This window comes from Ochotona curzoniae, unplaced genomic scaffold (assembly GCF_017591425.1).
Source record: "Ochotona curzoniae isolate NIBS_2020 unplaced genomic scaffold, NIBS_Ocur_1.0 scaffold_4505, whole genome shotgun sequence".
Taxonomy (NCBI): Eukaryota; Metazoa; Chordata; class Mammalia; order Lagomorpha; family Ochotonidae; genus Ochotona; species Ochotona curzoniae.
Window position 1 is genome coordinate 41327150 of NW_024467118.1, and position 24468 is coordinate 41351617.

The 24468-nt window shown below is 33.5% G+C and overlaps 1 protein-coding gene across 4 annotated transcripts in view; it reads left to right on the forward strand.

Moving 5' to 3' along the window:
• The window catches only part of WDR17 (WD repeat domain 17), a 98154-nt gene that overhangs the window by 60831 nt on the left and 12855 nt on the right, over positions 1–24468 (forward strand). For 3 of the 4 annotated variants that reach the window (XM_040965879.1, XM_040965878.1, XM_040965880.1), the window contains exons 9-24: positions 1889–1980; positions 2678–2760; positions 4725–4811; positions 7389–7553; positions 8906–9108; positions 10239–10388; positions 10476–10606; positions 10852–10977; positions 12050–12205; positions 14261–14325; positions 17751–17883; positions 18256–18347; positions 19371–19470; positions 20335–20474; positions 21605–21625; positions 23722–23833. In XM_040965879.1, the coding sequence (XP_040821813.1) occupies positions 1889–1980; positions 2678–2760; positions 4725–4811; positions 7389–7553; positions 8906–9108; positions 10239–10388; positions 10476–10606; positions 10852–10977; positions 12050–12205; positions 14261–14325; positions 17751–17883; positions 18256–18347; positions 19371–19470; positions 20335–20474; positions 21605–21625; positions 23722–23833 (1856 nt within the window). Of the gene's footprint in view, positions 1–1888; positions 1981–2677; positions 2761–4724; positions 4812–7388; positions 7554–8905; positions 9109–10238; positions 10389–10475; positions 10607–10851; positions 10978–12049; positions 12206–14260; positions 14326–17750; positions 17884–18255; positions 18348–19370; positions 19471–20334; positions 20475–21604; positions 21626–23185; positions 23209–23699; positions 23834–24468 lie in introns of all 4 variants that reach the window. The other variant, XM_040965877.1, reaches the window with a different exon arrangement.

The following is a 24468-nucleotide window of genomic DNA, read 5'->3' on the forward strand; positions in this document are numbered from 1 at the left end:
GGCATATGAGTACCAATATTATTAGTTGATCAGATTCCGAGACATTCTAGGATATACTACCTATATAGGTACTTTGCTTTTGAGCATTTCTAAATAACCAGATCACATGGGAAAGACACATCTGTATACCCACTCCTTTAAAGATATAGCCATTACATGCTGTAGAAATTTTCCTAAAATATTTCACATGAATTGAATTTAAGAAAACAATATGAGCAATGTGCTTTCAGCGATCATAGATCACTTTCTGTGTTACATTTTGCAAATATGAAAGATTTAGAAAGGTATTTTGCAATGTTCATCAGAAAATACGAGTAAAAGAGAATTTGCAATTTCCATGAACTTTTGAAGACCATTTGTGTGCCAACTAATAGTTAAATTACAACTATGCAAGTCCATATGAATTATACATTTATAATATTGAAGAACTGTTATGCCATAATAGAATGTGTTCTTTGATGTCAGGAACATGCAGCTCTCACCTATACAATCAAGAGAAGAGTTCTCTTAGGAAGTTTTTGATATTAACTTCCCAAACGCTATTTCCTTATGACAAATAATTTTATACATCAAAATGTATTTTTCTTTTTAAAGTATACATATGCATATAAAATGCTGTACTTTGTACTCCTAATAGTAATACATTAATTTAATATCCCCTAAGAGCCAATGTGAAGCGTATCCTTACATATTTTTAAAAGGGTTGTCTATATTCAAGCCAGGCGCTCTGGCACAGGATGCAGGCAGAGTTGCCAAGTAGCATGCTGTGCCACAGTGTCCACTCCCTCTTTATTTTTAATGTCGTCTGCATATACAAGATTCTTAATCCTGAGTTTATAAGCCTTGAAGGATGTCTTCAGGGATTGTGGTATCTCCTGAATTTTTTTTATAAGTAGTTTCTATTAAATTTATATGTAAGCCTGTATCAGCAATCTTTATTTTCAGAGAAGTTGCAACACAAATGAGGCTAAGAATCACTAATTTTTTGTGTGCCTTCTGCAAAGTTATTGAAAAACATCTTACAATTGTTTTTAAAAAGATTTATTTCATTTTATTTGAAAGGCAGATCTACAGAGAAGGAGACACACACACACACACACACACACACACACACACTTGCACATGTGGCAAGAATTTTCTGTCTGCTGATTCACTCCCCAAATGGCTGCAAAGGCTGGAACTGGGCTGATCCAAAGTCAAGAACCTGGAGCTTCTTTTCAGATCTCCCATTTGGGTGCTGGGGCCCAAGGCTTTGGGCCATCCTTTGGTGCTTTCCCAGGCCATAAGCAGGGAGCTGGTTGGGAAGTGGAGCAGCTGGGACATAAACTGGTGTATATATGGGATCCCTGGCCTATTACAGCCAGTGCCACCACCACCTCCTTTTTAAAAAATATGTACTTGAAAGGCAAATTTACAGGAAAGAGACACACACACAAATATCTTGCACTCTTAATAACCATATTTGTTCCATTGACTAAAATGTATTGTAGCCTGTGTTCTTAATTATTTCAATATTTGACTTCACAGCAGTCTTCTGGCCAGTTACAAAAGAATTGGATCAAATAGTACAATAACATTTTCCCCAAAAGATATTTTAGTGACTGTGTGGAAAATAGGATGGGTTGTACTTTAATTATTGCCGAACTATACAGTGAGGCACTCATTGTGTTAATCACTTTTTATTTAATACATTCATACATTTATATATTTTATAATTTCTGTTACAAAAATTTTATTTAAAACCTTTACAGATCTCAACTTACATTTTCAAAGCTTGTGTACCTTTTCCTTTATCCACTATACCACAACAATCTCCTAAAAACATTTTTAAAAAGAATTATATTTATGGCCAATATCCAACATAACGTCTAACAAATTGTTTTGTAAGGTGGTTTAAATTGCATTGCTGGGGCAACTTCCAGAAATGGTGCTTTTATTTGGGATGTTCGGAAGGGCAAAATAATACAACGATTTAATGAGGTAAGATATATTTATTGTTATGAAGCTAATTGACATTTGCTAGATGTTTTTCTTCCTTGATAGTTAGTTAGTGGATAGCTGAAGAAGCAGATTTGGATGCTTCACCCTGGATCCAACAAAATGAAGTATAGCTGCCTTGTCTATGTCTGACAAACAGTGGCATTGTTTGTTAAGTATGACAGCTTTACGTAGTATTTTTAGTAACCTCATTTATATAAGGTGAAAAAATTTCATGTATGTCACAACTTTGGAGCATGGTGATGCTTCCCTTTCTACTCCCCTCCTGCCTGCATTCCCCACCTGTTTCCTCTTTCCTTCCTTCCTTTCATTCTCTTAGTGTTTCTCTCTCTCTCTCTCTTTCTCTTTCAAGTTTTACAGTCTCATATTTTCATTTCACTTTGCAGTCACCATCTTAACACTCCATTAGGTAAAGGTTTCAGTACATGGCAAATACAGGAAAAACCTTCTGTTCCTCAGTTTAAATGAAGGCCGTAAGCAACAATCAGGTCTCCAAGTCTCAGTCTTGTTCATCTACATTTTTTGAAAAGTTTACACCTTGATTTCTGCTCTTGACAGGAATGTCTTTTAGTATAATAGAAAGTTCATAGTAAAAAATTATACTTAGAAGAAGTAAGTAAATAAGAGAAAAAAAGGGGTGAATTATTTCTTATTGATAGGTATTTTGCATTTTTTGAAGCATGGAAAAGATGGAATATTCTGCATTGCGTGGAGTCATAAAGATTCCAAAAGAATAGCAACCTGCAGTGGTGATGGTTTCTGGTAAGTATAATACATGATATCATAAAGTTACAATGTATAAAAATATATTTGGTTTTTCCTATTTTTTATAAATTATATTTTTCCAGCCCTAACAAATATTTTAAATATTATTTGCAAAAATGTGTTATATTGCTATGATATCTCAACAATAAATAGCAAGGCAACAGTATTTTTATATGAACCATTCATTGTCTTCTAAATGCAAACACTATATGAATTATTACTAAAAGACTAAATTGCTCAAGAAAACATGAAGGAATTTTTAATAGGATGTCTATGTAATTCTTATGACAGTATCACATACTTTCCAGGCATTATTTATTTAAAAAATATTACATCCAGTAACTAAGCATATTTAAGCATTAGACACCACCATTCCCAGTAACCTGAAGTGTTTTGATGGACCTATTAATGTTTAAGAATGTCTTTTCCAAAGACTTAAAAAATTCTGTAAAATATTAATTTATTCACAGTTTCTTTCTTTTTTCTAATGGAACAATAGCAACTTTATAATGCTAACAATAAGGTAGGGCATTAGAACTTCTTTTATTTTTGCACTTATGTAATACAGGATCTTTTGGTAGTAGAGATGATGATAATCTGAATTGCTAGTTTCTATAATTTATAGGTCTAAGTGTAATGGCACATATCACCAAGTTTCTACATGAGTTGTCTTAAATACCATAAATTTTAAACTATTCAATTCTGAAGCTGCATAGCCAAAGCATAAATTAGTTATATCATTACAGCTAAAAATTTTTGTTTTCTCTTTAAAAAGATGTATTGATTTAACTTGGAATGTCAGAGTTACAAAGAGAGGAAATACAGAGAGAGAGGGAGAGATCTTCCATCTGCTGACCCATTCCCCACATGGCCGCAAAGGCTGGAGTTGAGCCAATCTGAAGCCTGGAGCTTGTTTCAGGTCCACCTCATAGGTGCGCGATCCCAAAGGCTTAGGATCTTCTCTTCTGCCTTTCAAGGCTATTGGCAAAGAGTTGGTGTGAAAAATGAAGAGCTGGAACATATATGCCCACATGGGATGTTAGCATCACCAGGAGGGATTAGCCTCTTAAGTTACTGCACCAGCCCCTTTATTTTAACTGAAAATATAAGAAAATAACTTTTTTTAAAAGATTTATTTATTTATTTTTTATTGGAAAGGCAGATATACAGAGAGGAGAGACAGAGAGGAAGATCTTCCGTCCCATGATTCACTCCCCAAGTGAGCCGCAACGGTCAATGCTATGCCGATCCAAAGCCAGGAGCCTCTTTCGGATCTCCCATGCGGGTGCAGGGTCCCAAAGCTTTGGGCCGTCCTCCACTGCTTTCCCGGGCCACAGGCAGGGAGCTGGATGGGAAGAGAGGCCGCCGGGATTAGAACTGGCGCCCATGTGGGATCCCGGGCGTGCAAGGCGAGGACCTTAACCACTGCGCCACTGCGCCACCGCGCCGGGCCCAGAAAATAACTTCTAAATAAAAAAATGTGTCACCTTTGATTTAAGTATGTTGCCTTAACTAACTTACAAAATTTGCCTTGCAAAGTTTATCAAGGTAGGGTATTTACAATTAAAATACACAGTGTTTGGGAGCCAGTTGGCTTATCTTCCTCCTTCAGAGGCCGGCATCCCATCTGAACGTTGTTTCATTTCCTGGCTGCTCCAGTTCCCACCCAGACCCCTACTTGTAGCCTGTGAAAGAAGCAGAAGATGGCCCCAAAGCCTTGGGACCCTGCATCCATGTGGGCTACTCACAAGCAGCTCCTGGCTTCAAATCAGCTCAGCTCCAACCCTGCAGCCACTGGGAAAGGGAACAAGCAGATGGAAGATCTTTCTGTCTGTGTCTCCTTTCTTTAAATCTGCCTTTCTAATGAAAATAAATATATATTAAACAAGTGAAATACATAGTGCTTGGTTCTCTTAATTTATTACAAGCTTTTTTCCTAAATATATCATTATTCATTTCAGTATTATTCGAACAGTTGATAATAAAGTGCTACACAAATACAAACATCCAGCTGCTGTGTATGGTTGTGATTGGAGCCAAAACAACAAGTAAGTAGTTTTTCCTGAAATAAGTAATTAATGTATTTCACGTATTTCATATAATTATGAAATTTGATGCTATACCCATTGATTATACTTATCACTCTTTTAAGGTAAAATTTCAAAATTGTCAACTATCAAATAAGAAGGAGCCTTATGATTGTCTTTTCGTTTTAGTTCATTTTATTCTATGAAACTTTCACATTATTTAGAAATACTCATTTATTCCATCCTAGTCTGTAAAATGTAGCTAATATCCTCTAGTCAGTCTCTGCTTTTGAAAAGAATTATGCAAAATAGGAATAAATTTCTAAATCTTTATAAATAACAAGTTTTCATAACAAAAAAGAAACACTGATTTCCTGCTCTCAAAACTATTTTTTAATATTTGGAAAAAAGCGTGAAAAACAGCTAGGAATGATGTTTTAGTCTATTTGTGGCATCTGTTAGTGGCCCCTTGTCTAACTCCTTTTGGTAGTGATGCTAGTATCCTTCCACTATGACTTCTCATTGTCTCCTGATTAACGCTAAGTGTTCTGCGGCAAATAGGTTCCCAAGATATGGAATGTGCATGAGTGACTTTCAAATTTCAACTCTATTGCTGTTCTCAGTATTTGTCAGTTAAAAGTAAATTGATTTAAAATTAAATCTCTCTAAAGTAGAACCTTTAGATCTCTACATTACAAACATTTTATATTTGAAATCTCTTGTTAATGTTTTACAAGTTACATTTGGAAGATTTATTTATTTAAGAGAGTTAGAATGAGAGGGTAATAGTTATGAACTGAAGCAGGCTGAAGCTATGACTCCACATGGAGACACAACTGGTTGTCGCTTCAAGACTTTCATTTATAATGAACCTTTTTGTCTAGGATTCTACCCACTTCATGACATAAACCCTATCTGGTTTGCACATAGATAACTTCTACATAATTTTCAACTTTCAATTCAAAAATTATTTCTAGGGAAACGTGTAAGTGGCCTGTATGGTAGGTAGATTTCCCTCAAAATGTACCTTTGGAGCACTTAATGCAATGCAATCAATTTTAGTTGTGTAATTGTTTGCATGTCCATTGTTTCACCTTCTAAATTGTAAGCCCCACGAGACACCAAGTTCTTTATGGTTTGCAGTTTCTGCTAGCAAAATACTGACCTCCTCACTATACCTGGAAAGTAGTGGACAGTCAATAGTTTTAATATACAAATCAGTAAAATCTTATGTTGTGCTTGACCAGTAGAGCAGTTTATGTTTTGTAAGGTTAGTAATCATTTGACCACTTGAAGTGAAAAATAGCCAATTGATACTGTATGGATAGTTAACAGATTTTCTAAAAAAAAAAAAAAATTGGAGATGCCACTGAGGTCCTTTGTACTTAATTATGCTTGCCACAAAGTGCACCAAGTAAATTTAAAATGTTTATACAATATCCTAATTTCTCTATTTTTCACTAAAAGTCTTAGTAGGAAAGTCAATGTATATATGTAAAGCATACTTTTCTCAAATGTAGAAACTAATCTGTTTAACAGTGGGTCTTTGGAAGATGTAATCTGAGCACTTACAAATGGACATCCAGTTCACAAACTGGTGTATTTCTGTGTTTTAACCCTTGTGTTGAAGCTATCAACTGGAAGTTTTAGGAGGGTTTTGAGAGTTGATTTTCAGATTACACCCATGGTCTCTTGCGGGAGAGCACCTTCCTGTCAGTGACCTCCTGAAGAGGTCTGGGTGGAGGTGCCTCTCCAGGTATGAAGACACTTGAGCCCCATGGGTTCCACAAGAAGCTCAATATCCACATTTTTATGGCAAGCATCCTTTAAATCTGGAATAATGCAAATGCATCCTGGAAAGGGGGCATTTTGATTGAGTAAAGTTAGGAGGATAGATTTACATAGACATTTGTTGCCTCTTTGTATTCCACTATTAGAGTTTGAGTAGTTTTTATTTTTTTTAATTTACTCTTGATAAAATAAGAAACAAAGGACATTAAAAGATCAGAAAGTATCTTAAGGGGGAAAATCCACCAGAGAGGAATGGAAAACTGCAGTGTAACTTACTGTGTTGTGAGACAACCTTGGTCTGCAGTGATTCTTCTCAGCCTCTCTCAGCGGAGAACATTGCTTTTTGTCCCCACATACCACCACCACCGCCAACAACAACAACAACAACAACAACAAATTTAACAATGACCAGGACATGTAATAGTAATCCTAACTTCTAGTTATCAAATTTTATTACTAGCCATGAGGGATTCTTAACAGCTAATAGTGCCATGATAGAAAAGTTAAGAAAGAAGTTAACAAGTCTGAACAGTTTGATAAAAAATGTGTAAATATGTGTTACTAATCAATTTAGATCCACAAAATACAAAACAACTCATTTAAATGGAACACTGAGATACTTTATGTCCTAAAATTGTTTCTGCAAATGACCAGTAGTGTGGTTAGCATTTTTACATGTGTAAGGATTTTGTCTAACCTTGTTAAGAATTTGGCTTTAGAAATTAGAACTGTTGTATATTGTAAAAATTTTCAGTAACAAATAACATCAAGTTTTCACATTCTAATGCTCCGTTGTTGAATTTTCAGGGACATGATTGCCACTGGCTGTGAAGACAAAAACGTCCGTGTTTACTATGTAGCTACCAGTTCCGATCAACCATTGAAAATATTTAATGGACATACAGCAAAAGTGTTTCATGTTAAGTGGTCTCCTCTGAGGGAGGGAGTTCTTTGCAGTGGTTCTGATGATGGGTAATATTGTTATATTCTAAATTTTCTGTTCTGTAAGCCTTGAGCTTAACATTTTTCTAGATATGTATGTATTTGTAAGATAAAACTGTACTCCCAATCAGGTGATTACCATGTAAGTAATTTCAGTGGATCCAAAACAATTTAAATTTTGGCCAAAAATCCTGTGTTGTGACTTTATAACAGTTTTGTAGAAGGAAGGGGAACTATCTCATTGGCTCCTACGATAGCACTAACTTATTTTGAAACTTTAGATATCAACATTAAAATATTAAATACACCAAAAATTTGTTAGGTTGTATTTGGATATAAGGTCCCAGCACTCCAGATTGCCATGTATTCTAAACTTTGCTGCTCTGATTCTTTGTACACAATAGAATAGTATTTCCACTCCCCATACCGCCCATCAACTTTAAATCACATCTGGATTACTTACAATACCTAATACAAAGGAAAGACTATGAAAATAGCTCTTATTTTGTATTGCTTAAGTAATAATGACCTGGAGAAATAACTGTATACATGTTCACTATAGATACAATTAATATTTTAAAAATATTTTTGATCTGGTGTTTATTGAATTTGTGAATGAGAAATTTTCAGATAAAGAGAGCCAGCTGCATTTATAGGGCCAAGATAAGGGAGATCAGAAGAAAGAGGACCTTTTATGTAAAGCAGAGCTATTTGTTAAAGCAATAAAAAATTAATGTGCCTCCAGTTCCATGAATTTAATCTTTAGCATCTTATTTTTTGTGTTGCCACTTTGTGCAAGTCTGAAACTAAAAAAATTATACTGATTGTGAAAGTCAAATTGCTATTTGAAAAATCATAAATTGATTTTGATTTGAAAATTTAATTTTAGTAAATATATAATGAGGTCAAGTACAATTAATTCAACTACATTTCATATTTTTACTCGATCTGAAGTTGGTTCTATAGTTTTCAGACAAGTTGTGTACTAAACAAAATATAAAGTAGTGATATACTCCATTGATAAAAGCATAAATATTAAATGATTTTTCAAATGCGTATATGTATATACTATATACTTTCATGATGATGGGAATTTGAGTGATTTTAAATTATTTTGTTATTAGACATATTACATGTGATTACATGTGTTGTGCATATTTCATTTTAAGATGCAATTTTCATGTACAAATTGTGGAATAGTGAATTTACCATCAGTAATAGATAACAACTAAAAAACCAAAAACAAAACATTTTAAAATAGGTAACTAATTATTGGGTTCTGTTATAAAGCTTTTAAATGCTTTAAAAATCATGTGGTCCACTAATATGTTAATATTTTGGATAAATTATAATTTGAATTATACTTGTGCTATTGTTTTCAGGTCTATTCGAATATGGGATTATACTCAAGATGCTTGCATAAATATTCTTTCTGGACATACTGCACCTGTAAGGGGATTAATGTGGAATACTGAAATTCCATATCTACTGGTATCTGGCAGTTGGGATTATACTATAAAAGTGTGGGACACCAGGGAAGGAACTTGTCTGGATACTGTCTATGATCATGGGGCAGATGTATATGGTAAGGTGTTTTTCATGTATTATAATGATATATTAACGGTGCTTGTATTTTAAGAAAATGGTGCCTTTAAAGTTTTGCAGAGTTCGATTTTAGGTTGCGTATTTTTCCATGATGAAATATGAATATTTATCTTTGAGCTATCAGAACACGTAAACAACAAGATAAAAAAAAACAGTAGGTATGTCCAGAGGATGTGTTGTTAGCATGTGGTAACTATTTTCTGTGTGTGTGTGTCTGTCTCTCTTCCTTCATGCCTGTCTCATATACTTTCTCTCTCCCTCCCTCCATCTCTGTCTGCCAAGGAGTATCAGTGTTTCTGCATTCACAAACAAGGCACACCTGCAGACATCCAGGGTTCACATGAGGGAGTTTCAAAAAGTTCATGGACAAATGGAATTTAAAACGAACTTTTTACAGCTGCCTAGTTTGTAACAGGAACACTTGTATTTGCTTTTTCCCTTGTCATTACATGAGGTAAATTTAGAACAGGAAATTAATGATAGAGAAAATATGATTTATCCATGCCATTTAGCCATTTTGTCTTTAAATAAGATAATAACTGTTGAGTATAATTGAGCTGGTATTATCATTCGCCATTCAGTTTACTGTATTTTAAATTTGTATTTCCCTTCATGTCCAATCTTTGATGAGGAAAAGGTGGACTAATAATACAAAACTAAATCCTTAGAGAAAGTAACCCCAGTCAAATCATTCAAATTTGTATATATTTTTCACTGAGGCAATGTGACTTTGAGTGTACAAGAATATTCTATCTTTTGATGCTTTAAACTTAAAAAGTCTCTGATTTTTGACTCATAGTTACTGTATTCGCTACTAATATTATATATGTTGCCTAAGCAAATGAAATATGGTTTCAATATTTTCAGCCAGGACCATTTGTTTTCTAATAACTATAATTATCCAATTTTATGCTCATATTTATATAATATGCTGAATGATTTGTTGCATTCTTATATGATTTTAGCCAAAATATTAGTGTAAATGAAGATTGATCATGACAACCTTTCAGTTATTCATATTTCTCCATAATTCATTTCTAGGAAGCTTCATAGATAGAAGGTGTTTTTAAATGTTTTGTCTCATTATACTAGGTTTTTTTTTCCCTCCAGGTCTGACATGCCATCCAAGTCGTCCCTTCACTATGGCCTCTTGCTCCCGTGACTCAACAGTGAGACTCTGGTCTTTAACACCTTTAATTACTCCTTTGCAAATCAATATTCTGGTAGACAGAACTTGGGAGGAAGTTATTGGTAACACTGGTACGACACATATTCATGTGTGAGAGTTTATTTTCAAATAGCATTTTATAAAGATTCATTTCTCACTGAATTATGTCTGTTCTTCAGATAATGTTATCGAACAAGGCACCCCTCCTCTACTGTGTGGTAAAGTGTCAAGAGACATTAAACAGGAAATAGAGAAACACACCGGTGATCCTCGAGCGAAAAAGCTCAGGTGGTTTTCGGAATGCTTGTCGGTAAGTATCACAGGAATTAAACCTTACCGTTTCCTTTAGCCAAAATGAAAAATCACTGAGAACCCCAAACCCAAAAGAGCTGTCTTAATATAATCTGTACAGTACAGTAAGTAGAATAATTTATAGTCATTATTTTGCTCATCTTTCATTATATATATATGTACATTGTGTTATTTTTAAAGATATAGAAAATCTGGATTTTAAAAATTCATTACATCTTTGGATATCTTACATAAACTTTTTAGCCTCCAGGTGGCAGTGACAATTTGTGGAATTTGGTTGCTGTGATAAAAGGACAAGATGATAGCTTACTTCCTCAGAATTACTGCAAAGGAATAATGCATTTAAAACATCTGATTAAATTTAGAACGGTAAGGAAAGATGGAAATATGGTGTACACAGCATTTGTTTTGTTTTTATGCAGTAAAAAGGGTACTGTATATACACATACATGCAAGAGGGATCTTATAGAAAGTTCAAGAAATTCATATTATGAAAAACCTATACATGAACATCAAAAATATTTTACCCCAAAACCAATATCCTTTAATCCCATTTCCACCAGCATTTTAAAGTACCTTCTGTGTATCATGGGGACATTTGTAATTAGTTTGGCAGTCTGATGTAAGTGAATAGGGACGAGATGAGTCTTAGAGAATAAAATCATGAAAACATAAATTGTTTGAAAGTGTATGCCTTGAAAAGTTGACATCATACTCTTCAAACATCATTGGAACTCCTTGAAATGCTTTATTCTTACCCTGTTATGCAAGGATAGTGATGCAATATACTATGATTTTGATCCCGGAAGGTCTAACGGTCTATCCTGAGGGATGTGTTTTATTAAACCTGGTTATACTGTAGCTGAATGGATTTCAAAACGTTAACAACTTGATTCCTGGGAAATTTTCCAATATCAACAATGAAACTCATCCTGAAGCCAGAAAGAACAGTTTATATATTTTCAATGAAATATCAATGGCTAATTATGATTAATTTTAGAGCGTGAGGAGATTTGTATCAGGGATCTGGATTTGATGCTGAAATGGAAGTTGGTTTTTACAAAGTGGAAGTACATTTTAAATCAAACTATTAGCAGTGTAAACACCAACTGAAATGTGGTAGTGATTTTTATTTGTTTGTTAGGGCTCTTTATTTTTTGATCAGCTTATCACTCTATCACTACCCTTTGGCCTCAGGATTCAGGACTTTTGTATACCACAATACATAGAATATTTTAAGGAGAAACCTCTCTCGGTCTTCACCCACCTCCCACACAAAGCAATGGCTTAATGAATTATGAAGTTTCTGGAGAAAATAATTTTAGTATTAAATTTCTAATATTTGCTTTTTTAAAAAACATTTATTTATAGGATATTTTTATGATTATCCATTAATTCCATATCTTAGATAATAAAAAACTATTTATTTTTTTTTAATCAGTCTGAAGCCCAAGAACTGACAACAGTCAAGATGTCTAAATTTGGTGGTGGTATTGGCGTACCTACTAAAGAGGAAAGACTAAAGGAAGCTGCTGAAATACACTTGAGATTAGGACAAATTCAGAGATATTGTGAACTTATGGTTGAACTTGGAGAGGTAAAGTGCTATTGAAAAACAAAATTAAGAAATTTACAGTAGCATTCAACAGATGATTATACTTAGTTTTAAGTTTTAACTGCTTTATTTTTGTCTGCATGTAATTGATTCCCTACAGATTTAAACCAGATGTTAGCCCTGAAATAGCAGTTATTACTAGCAGTAGGCTTACAATATCAGCATCATTTGGTAAGACAATTATGCCCATCCCAGACCTGCAAAATCAGAAGTTTTGGGGATAAACCCAACACTGTGTGTTTCCATAAAACCTTCTGGTGATCCATGTACATTCGAAAACCGGAGCAAAACTTAGACTAAAATCTTTGTTTCTTAAAATATACCTATCATGGTTGGTATTCTCACAGTGAAATTCCTTTATTAATGCTGTTTGTCATACTCCAACCTTACACTGACCTGAAGAAGAATTGATGAATTATGTTGCTCAAGACCCTTTCTGATATTTTTATAGAGAAATAGCAAAAAAAACACTTTCCCAAAAAGGAAAAGATTGATCTATGCCGACAGTGGCGAGCTTTGTTGGGTCTGTAGTAATGAGACTGGACCACAGCAGCAATTGGGAGCATCTGTAACTTGAGTCTGTGTCTTGGATACATGGAGTATCTTCAGTGTGTGAACAGTGCAGAATTATGAAAACAGACTTTCTGTTTTCTGAACAGATAGCTTAGTCCAGTAAAAGTTCTCCAATTCTTTAACCTGCCAAATGAATTAGAACTTGCTCTAAATTAGTATCATTTAAAAATGATATTTGAAAGGAATTTTAAATTTAAAAGAATTTAGAAACGATAAGAAAGTAGTAAATAATTGATTTAAAATTCCTTTTCTCACAGAGCGTTATTTAAAAATGATCAAAGGTCGAGGAGAAAATGTACAAATAATTTTGGTGTAAACTGTAATTCTTTATCTTATTAAATTTCACATTTGAATATATCTCATTTTAAACTATCTGAACTCCAAGCCTATCTGAGTCAACTGTCTGCCTGTTTAATAGTTATATTGTTATGTAGTTCATGGACAAGTTCATAAAACTGCTTACATTTGTGTGCAATTATGGGTGTCCTTGTAATTGTTCATAGTCATCTCTTAATATTTTCTATTTATATAAGTTTAATATTATGGAGTTAACATATTGAATCCTTCCATTTAACTCAACACATTTATTATATAACTTAGTGAATTAAAGTTAACTATTTATGTTTTTACTTCTTTTATGCAGTCTCAATTTTAAATTGTCTTTTATATGACATAAATATATGGTATTAAAATTCCCTATTAAACTTTTAAATTATTTTAGGTTAATTTGCATTTTATTCTTAATTTCAGTAGAATACTTTTTGGAAGGCCTTAATTAAAATGATATTTTGATTCATATAGGGTTTTTTTCCCAGAATATTTTCAATTTCCTTCTAGCTTTTCATTCAGTAAAATAAATATTTTTATGTACAAATTATATAGTCAGTCTTGATTGAATTCAAGCTTCTTCATGTAACAGTACAGTTTTGAAAATATGAAGTATTATCACCTGTAAAGGAAGAAATGGCAATTACGTGTATAAAATATGACAAGGTAAGAATATAATAGAAACAGAGGACTTATTTGGAAAATTTAGGTAACAGTGAAATAACAATTGCAGTGTAATTTCGGACAGACTATCATAGAACACATTATTATGGCATTACATCGGAAGAAGAGTTAATCTATATTTTTTCAAACTCTTGTCCTTTCTGTCCCTTTCCATTTTTTTAATATAAAGAAAACAGATTTAATGTAGTTCATAGGTAAAAATCTTAAGAATATGATTATGCTTGTTTCTATTCTTTCTTGTTCTCTAGGTTTGGAAGTGAACTTTCCCTTTGGACTTTGCATTTCTTCTTTTATTTTAAACTATGTTAAAATTATTTTGCATGAAATGCATGTTAGGAAAATATACATAGGACTGTAAAACTCTGTTATAAATACAAATAACTTAATTTTAAAAACTTGTTCAGATTATAATCAACACAAACCTGCTTCTGCTCTTCTTGCCTTCTACCCTAGTGGGACAAAGCACTGTCCATTGCACCAGGGGTCTCTGTGAAATACTGGAAGAAGCTAATGCAGAGGTAAGGAAGAAAGTGTGTGTACAAGCATATGTTTTCCAATTACTTATAACAGAGTATCGTATACAACTATGATAGTAATTCTTGAGATTTCTTACCCTTATTTTTTTTAATAGCTAAACATTGTATTCATGGCTACAATAAATGAAATGGATCAGTTGTAAGTCATTATGGTGTTCTTGTATTTGACCTCAACTCTGCTGAAGTGGGCCTTCTCCCTTCATACCCCCCTTTAAGCATGAAGGAGACAATATGGAAAAAATAATGGTCTTTCCCACGTTCCTGTAGCCCTTGAATCTTTACCCTAATTAACTATGTAAAGAATGTCAAAATGTAATAATTAAAAAATATATATATATAAAAAAGAAAATAGTAAAAGGCAAAATTCCCTCTTATCAGTGGATAAAAAGATATACTATTGAAATATACATAATAAGATTTTCTCATGGTTTCCAGAAGTCTGCAGAACACTGCGTCATAAATCATCTCAAAATTTCTGTGTAGACACTTTCACTGTCTCCTCTCTATTGATGAGAGATTCTGCTGACAAATTTCTGGCTGGTGGGAAAAGAATTATTAAATGTCCTTGCTTTAGAATACAATAAACCAAAAAAGGCTTTTTCTCTAATGTATTAGTAATCCAAAGATTGTCTTCACAAACTGACGTAATCCAGTTCACTTGATCCAAAGCAGCACAAATTTACTGTCACAGTTTTGGAGACTAGAAATTCTGATTTTATTTGTTGGTTGAGTTTATTCCTGCTATAATTTATGCAGAAGAACCACTTCCATGCTTCTCTGCCTTGTGGTAGTGGCAAGCAACCTCTCCCATCATGTGATTTTGTAGTTACCTCCCTCTGATTACTGCCTGATCCTCACGTGTCATTATCCCTTGTGTGTCTCGGTGCCCAAATATCCTCTTAAAACGATATAAGTTGGATGACTTTTAGGATCTACTATAATCTGGAATTATATGTACTAAAATAATTACTCAATCAGAATTTCTGTTTTGAAGTAGGGATACATTTACAGGAGCCTTAGAATAGAGCTTCAACATGCCTTTTGGTGGACACATTATGTCTCTACAACATACAAATGTTCAGTTCTTTCAATAAATACTTATTTAGTGCACATTATGTGTCAATCCCTTTGCAAGCCCTGTAGGAGCACTTTATAAAGAGTAATTACCTTGCTTCTGGCATCAAAGAGAGAACTTTTGATTTTTTCATGGCCTCTGAGAAAATAGCTACTGTTATTACACACAGAGATTAGTATCAATGATAATCCAAGCCATCAAATCCAGAAGGATTAGCACATTTATAGTGGGAAAGTAGACTGTTCCCGAGCATCTCCTTTCCCAGTGATATGTTAAACAACAAGCAGGCTGGCTCTGGCCTACAGACTGAATGCCCTCTGTCCTAAGCTCTAGAATCTCAAAACTCCTAAATTCCTTTATCCTCACAACATACTTGTGAATGTTAATTCTGTACAGAATCCTTAATCAAATCAAGACAGCAGAGGATATTTACTGTGCAAGATATTCTTTCAACCTCAGCAAAAACTTTTTTGAATCTGAGGGTCAAGGCATTGTTGACTTGGTAAGAGCATTTTTCGGTAGGAAGGAGATCAAATCAGTATTAGCATGTGTTACAAGGGAAAGAGATAAGAGAGAAGGAGACAAAGGGGAATATAGTCAACTCTTTCAACTTTACTTCATTTATCGTTGAATACCAGTATCTGATTTTTTCTACTCGTAGTCCATGTGGTGACCAGAAAATGGCCTCCTTCAAATTCCTGGGTTCATAATTGATCCAGCAATTAGCAGAAATTGATTTGACAGTTGTCAATCCTAATTCCAAAGGCCCAGGAATGTCTAAAACTGATTTCTAGTTAGTTTATTTATAAACAGCTACAGCACTGAAATTTATTTCCAATAAATGCATAATTTGAGAAATACCCCAATGATTCAATGATTTCATACTGTTATCATAAGCTAAGTGGGCAACATGTTATAATTTGGGAGGGGGGTGGCACAATGGTTCAATGTAGTAATCTTCACGTTGCAATGGCCCAGATCTCAGAAGGGCACCAGTTCATGTCCTGGATGTTCCACTTCCCACATAACTCTCACGTCCTCCCCAGTAGAGGCCGGCCAAAGACTTGGGACCCTGCAACTGTGTGGGAGATCTGCAAGAAAATCTTGGCTCCTGACTTCAGATCTGCTCAGCTCTGGCTGTTGTGGTCCTTGGGGAGTGAACCAACAGATAGAAGAATTTCCACTATGTCTCTCCTCTATGTAAATCTGATCTGCATTTCCAATAAAACTAAAATGAATCTTTAATTTTTTTTAAATCACTATACCAATTCACTGTTGCAAACATCAGCATAAATTAAATATCAGGCTAAAATTTTAAACAAGACTGAAGTTGAAATTTAAGTGCAGGATTTTTTTACATTTGGGGGGAATTTAAAATATGGAGATATGTAGTGTTCAAAAGGTCCCACATCATCACGGGTATTTATTATTGTAAAAATACCTGTGTTTCATATATGATTTGACTACTAAGTCTAAATCTTAAAAAAAAAAAATTCTTCGCAGGATAGGATGTTTTGACTCAGCAGGTTAACTCTCTTCTTGGGGTGCCTGTGTCATGTATCAGAATGCCGAGAATTGAGTTCCACAGCTATTTCTGGTTCAGCTTCCTGTGAATGTGCACCCTGGAAAGGCAGCACAGTGATGGTTCAAGTGTTGAGTCTCTACCATTTATACAGGAAATCCAGATGGAGCTCCTGGCTCCTGGTTTGACTTGATCTTTTCTTGTGGGCATTTGTAGAGTGAATCAATGGATTGAAGAGCTCTCTTTTTGTCTCTCTGTTTCTTTCTCTCTCTGCCTCTCTTTGTCTTCCTCTGTCTCTCTCACACACACATAATCTGACTTTCAAATAAATAAAATTTCTAAAACAAAATTGCAGAGTATTCTGTGAAAATTTCCACGGTTTACATCCTTTCAGAAACTCTCAGTCCAACTGAAATATTTGAAATGTTTCAATTAAAATCATTTTAAAAAATTACTCTTGGGCCAGTTCAGTGGTGTAGTAGGCTAATCTTTAACCTAGAGTGCCAACATCCTGTGTTGGCACTGGTTTGTGTCCCAGCTGCCCCACTTCGGATCCAGCTTCCTCTAGTGGCCTGGGAAAACAGCAGAGGATGACCCAAGTTCTTGGACCGCTGCACGTATGCATGAGACTGGAAAGAAGCCTCTGGCTTCCAGCTCCTGACCCATCCAGCTCTGGCCTTAGCAGCCATTTTGGGAGTGACCCAGAGAATGGAAAACCTCTCTCTCTCTGTTTCTCTCTTTCTCAATCTATAATTCTGACTTTCAAGTAAAATTAGTAATTATTTGTTTTAAATTACCTTCATGTTTTAGGAGAGCTGACCAATTAATACAGGAAGATAAAGATGATGTCATTCCATACTGCATAGCTGTTGGTGATGTGAAGAAGCTAGTCAATTTTTTTATGTCAAAAGGCCAACTTAAAGAAGCATTGCTTGTTGCACAGGTACAACTGATTTATTATACACACCACACATGTTGGTGTGCAGGCATGCAGGAGGGAGACTGGATTGAGATTCACCTTCATCAATCATTTGTTTGGCAGAGTTAATAATGGCTTGGCATTCTGTCCACTTCAGCCTTCCGCCTCAACATTTCAATCATACTCTGTTCTGATCACATTCAATTTACTTTAGATCTTTAAATATACAAACATTGCTGAACTTTTCATATTGTGCTAAATGTTAAATGCCATGCATTTGAACAGCTTCACTTTTAATCATCATTTACTGGAACCTTCATTTTTCTCAAATTAATATTCTGAAATTATTTGTCAGTACTTAGCTAAAGACTAATTAAAGGTTTAATTAAATTCCAGGCTGCATGTGAAGGAAGCATTCAAACCTTACACATTTCTACACCTAAAGGAGCTTCCTGTACTGATGAAATCTACAAGGAAGACTATAATGAGTGAGTGATTGATTCTGTTTTAGATAAATATTTTTTAAGGTTGCTTTCCTTTGATAAATTTTTGAGGGCCACGTAGTTCATCTTTTTTGTATTCTGAGAAGCTGGCTTCCATGTTTCTCACTTTTATCTGGTTCTGTTTCCATATCCACGCCTAGAAAAATCATGAGTTGGCAGACTTGGTACACATGAGTTATACACATTTAATATAGTTTTTCATAACAGCAAAATGAATTTGAGTACAGAAGCTGCAAGTAAAACTCCTAAGAACTTTAAGTTTATCCAATCTGTGGGGAAGACAGACAATGAAAAAATGTGCTGCTTATTACTCTATAAAGCCAGTAAATATGTTATCACAGTAATGAAGTTTATAATCCCATGAGCCAATCTGTGTTTGGATTAACATTTAGTCCTCATTTAAACAAGTTCAGATGCCTATTATTACATATAGAAAATTTCAGCCTTCTGACAGTTTTTAAAAATCTGACATTCTGCCTTCTCTTTCTCTTTTTATTGGATCCAAATATTGTCCTAAAAGATCGGATTTTTAAACTTTGGAGCCTTATCAATTTAAAAAGAGTCTTGTAATGTTAAGTATAGAATTTGGCAGCACTGCATATCTGTCCTGGTTCTGTGCTGCTCTTCTCTGCCACTTTGAAATGTGTCAGTATTAAAGATACACCATATGAGTTATGTTTTGACTTCAGATGAATTTTGAAAAATTCATTGTTGTTCTCTTAAAGCTAACCACTCCTTTAGATGGCTCATAAGTTATTCAATGAGGAATGACACGTTTTGAAAACCAGGCTTTTCTTCTGACAGTTGTAAGAACCAGAAGTAAAGGAAGATCTTAGATTTGGAGACTGCTTCTTTGATTGTTTTTGTCAAAAATAAAGCTTTATATTAAATCTGGAGTGTCAAATTTAATTTTACTTGATCCTTCATTCACCGTTGTAATAAGGCATTGGTTCACTTTTGTGGTAGATTCCTTGTGTATGTACAGAATATTTGTTGTTCTCTTTCTAGACTCCTGCACAAAGTCACTAAGGACCTTGCAGAATGGTATTTTCAGGATGGTCGAGCAGTGCTAGCTGCATGTTGCCACCTAGCTGTAGATGATATTGAGGTACAACATTCAATTGCTTACACATTTCAATATTTGATGATGTTTTAGGTAGAAAGATGTTGTAACTTCCTCTGTGAAGTCAAGTTTTGCATGTTTTCCAAGCTTGAGTGATTGTGTACCTAATAAGCATATTTTTTATCCTAAGATTAATGTTTATAACAACCTCCTTGAAATATTCCATTATATATTTGGAAATGGTGGCATGTAAAGGGAGAAATAACTGAACTGGACTTGAAAGGTCTCAGTTTGAGTCCTGTTTCTGTCACATGCTAACTTTGGCATGTCATATTACCTGGTGGAGTCTCAAAGATTCTCAACTCTGAGTACCTACCGTACCCATTTCACATATACTTGTTAGAATACAAGAACTAATACAAAGTGAAGTGCTTATTTTTGTAAATAATTTAATATATTCCTTACAAGTTACACTTTAAGATAACATTTGAACCATTAATAAAATATCAAGTTAAAATTATATTTTATATTTATTCTTAAATATATTTAGCCTGAACATTGAAGAGATTGAAGAGTCTTTCAAAAATATTTGTGTTATTCTAATAGGAACAATGAACAACATGTTGAAAACATTGGGAATTTACTGTTTAAATATAAAAGTAGGAGCAAGAGTTCTAAACTCTAAAATTCTGACCTGATAAAATGTCCTGTATCCTATTATCAACTTTTGCATTTGAAAATTGCAGTTACTCTTTCATAGGTACTTTATAGGAGTGTTACAATCAATATTTTATAAGAATAATTGATTTATAGGTTAATACTACTTTATCTACTTTATGAGCTTGGAAGGGAATGATGATCCTACCCAGCATCTATGCAACTGAAGAAATTATTTTCTTATTGAGCAAGCTTGCTATGGCATACCTGATTCGTGGAAATGAACTGGAGTTGGCAGTCAGTGTGGGCACAGTACTGGGAGAGTCTGCTGCACCAGCAACCCACTATGCCCTAGAATTATTGGCAAGAAAATGCATGATGATTTCAACATGGTAAGAACTTCTAAACTCAAAGAAAATTGTACAGTGATTGAAAACTAACATTGTAAACTACGTTTGGTATGTTTTGGGAGAATATAAGATCTTTTTATGAAAGATTAGATTGTGAGAATGGCAAAACACAAAAGAAGTACTGACAAACATGATCATCATTTTATAATAAAATTTACTGCAACCCATTTTGAAGTGACTTAGTTCCATGTTTCAACCACATTCAATATCAAGAGACAACAAATGTATGATTCCTAAAATTGCCAGAACAATACATTCCACATCTTAAAATTCTGCATATCATTACATATTCTTGTTAGATCATGTGCTCTGGTTGAAGCTCTAGGAAAAAGTCATTTTTGTAAGGGAAAACAGTAACATAAATTGTGGGCCAAACTTCCAAACTGTGGCTATATTCCAAGAATTAGATCCTAGGAATTCCAAGTGCGAGTAGTTCCAGCTCACATCTGCTGAGCCACATCTTAGTTCAGACAATCCAGTCATAATGGAGTTACCTTGAGGAAATACATCATTCTGCATTACAGAGAAGTGTGCTGGGTTAAAAATTATTTTAGAATTTTATCTCAGAATACTGTTGCCCATATGTCAAGAACTGTGAAGTTGAATATTATATAGTTATCATGATTTGCCTTAAGCCTGTTCTAAAGCATGAAGCCTGACCAGATTATTCACAAAGGTGGCTGGCTGATTCTAAGTCATCATCTCGTCTACATCAGATGGGACCAGATGAAAATACAACACAGCAGTTATACATTAAATTTTTATAAGTTTAAATATGCAAAGACTAGATCTTCATAACTTTTCATCAAATTCAAACTTCTCTTTATCTAAGCACTTCCCTGAAGAATTTTTAATATCTAAATCCCTCGATGTATGTAGTAGAAACTAAAGTACAGTTCAAAATCCCAAAAATACAGTGCGTATGAGGTTAATTTCTCAGGGACATGTAGACTCTTCACAGTTAAGCAGAATTCTGCAGATCTGCAAGCTGATTAAGGAGAATGTTCATTATGTAATAAACCAAACATACTTCAATTGCTTTTATGTTTGTTAGTAAAATTTGCTGTCACTTGGTATATTCTTGATATTTATACTCAGTATTTTCTTTTTAGCTTCCCATCTGTTGGATACAGGTATTTTCTAGTTTCATTTGAAAACATGTTCATTAAATATTTTCACTTTGATTTACAATAAGTCAAATAATGTATATATGTAATTTATATAAGTGAAACCACATAAAACCTAACTGCAAAGCAATGAGAACAATAAACTGTATATAAGTACATATCATAAGATTGAGACTTAATTTTTTTACAGTAAATGAACTGTGGCTCAAGTCTTTAAAAGATGGTGAAATAAAAGAGAATAAAATTGACTGGTTTATTATAGATTTCAATATCTGACAAATAATTCTGTGATAAGTTCATAAAAATTTGAACAAAATTTTGGCGTAGCAATCTTATATACAGTAAAAGCTAAAGGATAACTTTTTATGGATATTAATTATAATTGCTATTAAAAGTACCTTCTCAGGCAGAACAGATGAACCACTATAATTTGAAACATAGAAAATACTGAATGATTTACTTGCTCAATGATAACAGAAAATAAGATACTTACACATTACATTTAATTTTAATTAAACATTTCATGTTAAATAACTTGAGGAAATAATATAATCATTCATTACTCTCTTTTGAAGTTTATTGACATCATCTAGAATCTTAGTTATTAGTGGACTGTTGAATTATTAAAATGTTTTATAATAATTTTATACCTCTTTAAAATGTTTTATTCTAAAAACTAAAATAAGTTTAATTCAATATTACTATCTTAATAGTTTTTGATGTTTTTTTTAAGTAGAAATTTTTGTTTTTCATGATAGGTTGAAAATTACCTCCATTTCCATTTTCATCTAACCATATATTTGATTAGACACCTTTCCTATTTTTAGAATTAGTTGATTAGTATAATGAATGACCAACTAAAATTTTTCTGAAGTCTTCACAAAGAATAAGGATTTTACATTTATACCCCTAGCATATAACTTTATAAAATCATAAAATATCATCAGTTGTAAAGTCATATTGAATATCTATTTCAATTTATTAAAAACCAAATAATAGCATGAATAATTGAAAATAAGGTTTTTTCTCAGTTATGCTACAGGCAGCCAAAAACTTCACAATCAATAGTTTGAAAAAAATATATAAATTTTAATGTGAAGTTCATAATCCTTACAATGTTCTGTTTTTTAAAACTCAAAATTTTCAGTGTGTACAAGAAATAGGGAAACTTCACTTTCATCTTTGATTTTTCACCTAAATTTAGAAAAGTTTGCAAGATATCTAAAATTCTAAGCCTTCTACTAGTTTCAGTGATCTGGCTATACAATTTTCCACTATTAACACATGTAACAAAAATTATTGGGAGTTAGCCCTTACAAAGATTCCTTTATAACTGGCTCCAAAGAATGTGCCTAAACTACTCATCTTGGCTAGGGAATTTATCTGTAATAATAAAATCAATAATAAATATATGAAGATTCTCATATGCTAAACTCATGTGATATAAATGTTTTAATGTAATAAATATATAATTATAAAATCACAAATATCTTTTATAAGTTATATTTATTATTGTGGTATATTATCTAATATTTAATAGCAGTCATAATTAAATACACATTAAAGTATATGTTTTATATATGTTATGTGTAATCTAAAATATTAGTTTAAATATAATCTCATTATGTTTATATAATATTTTCAATATGAATTATAACCATGTAAATATATTTTAAATGTATGTTCTGTATACATTTTAATTAAATTTAGTATATATTACTAGTTAATGTATTTAATATATTAAATTACAATAAACCATATGTTAAATATATTTAAATTGTTAAAATGTAATAAAATATAAACAATAAAATCAGTAATAAATACATAACGAATCTTATATCTTAGACATCATGTAATAATAACCAAGTCTTTATATAATAAATATATAGATTCTTATAACTTGGACTTTAAAAATGTTTAGGAATTCCACAAAATGTTTCTCTTTCATACCCTTTGGTTTCTGTAATTTGTATTAAATTAATCTCATAGGTAGGAATTTAAAACTATTTGTGTAAGTAGAAAAACAAATTATATGTAGTTTGAATTTCTTTCCTGTTGAATATTTTTGAGTGTTGATAAGTTTTCCCTTTTCATGAAAACAGAAATTTGGCAGCTGATCTTCTTCTGATGACTCCTGACAATGAACTGCACTTAGTAAAGCTCTGTGCTTTCTACCCAGGGTGCACTGAAGAGATAAATGATCTTCATGAGAAGGTATGCCGTATCAGAAGTTCTAGTTTTGAATGCAGTTCCAGGAGTTAACTTAGGTTCTAAAAATATAGAGAAACATGCAGAGTAACAAATGGATGATCCCTTGGAGACAGTCTTAACTCCAGCAGCAATGAAAACACCAAGAGGGAGCACTTCCTCGGCTTCTATTATGTTCTTGGTATTGTTCGAAATCTTTACATACTAACTCTCCTGCAACTTCTAAAAATAAGCAACGCTGCTCTATTTTTACAGATTCAGAGAAGGTAAAGAAATTGCCCCAAATATATTTTTCAAAGATTTATTTTTATTGGAAAGGCAGATATACAGAGAGGAGGAGAGACAGAAAAAAGATCATCTGTCGAATGATTCACTCCCCAAGTGGCCGCAAAGGCTGGAGCTGCGCCGATCTGAAGCAGGGAACTCTTCCAGGTCTCCCAAGGCTTTGGACTGTCCTTGACTGCTTCCCCAGGCCACAAGCAGGGAGCTAGATGGGAAGTGGAGCTGCGGGATGAGAACCAGTGCCCATATGGGATCCCGGTGCGTGCAAGGCGCGGACTTTAACCACTACACTATTGTGCCGGGCCTTCCCAAATATTTAATGGGGAAATGAAAATTTCAACTTTGGAAGTTCTAACTGG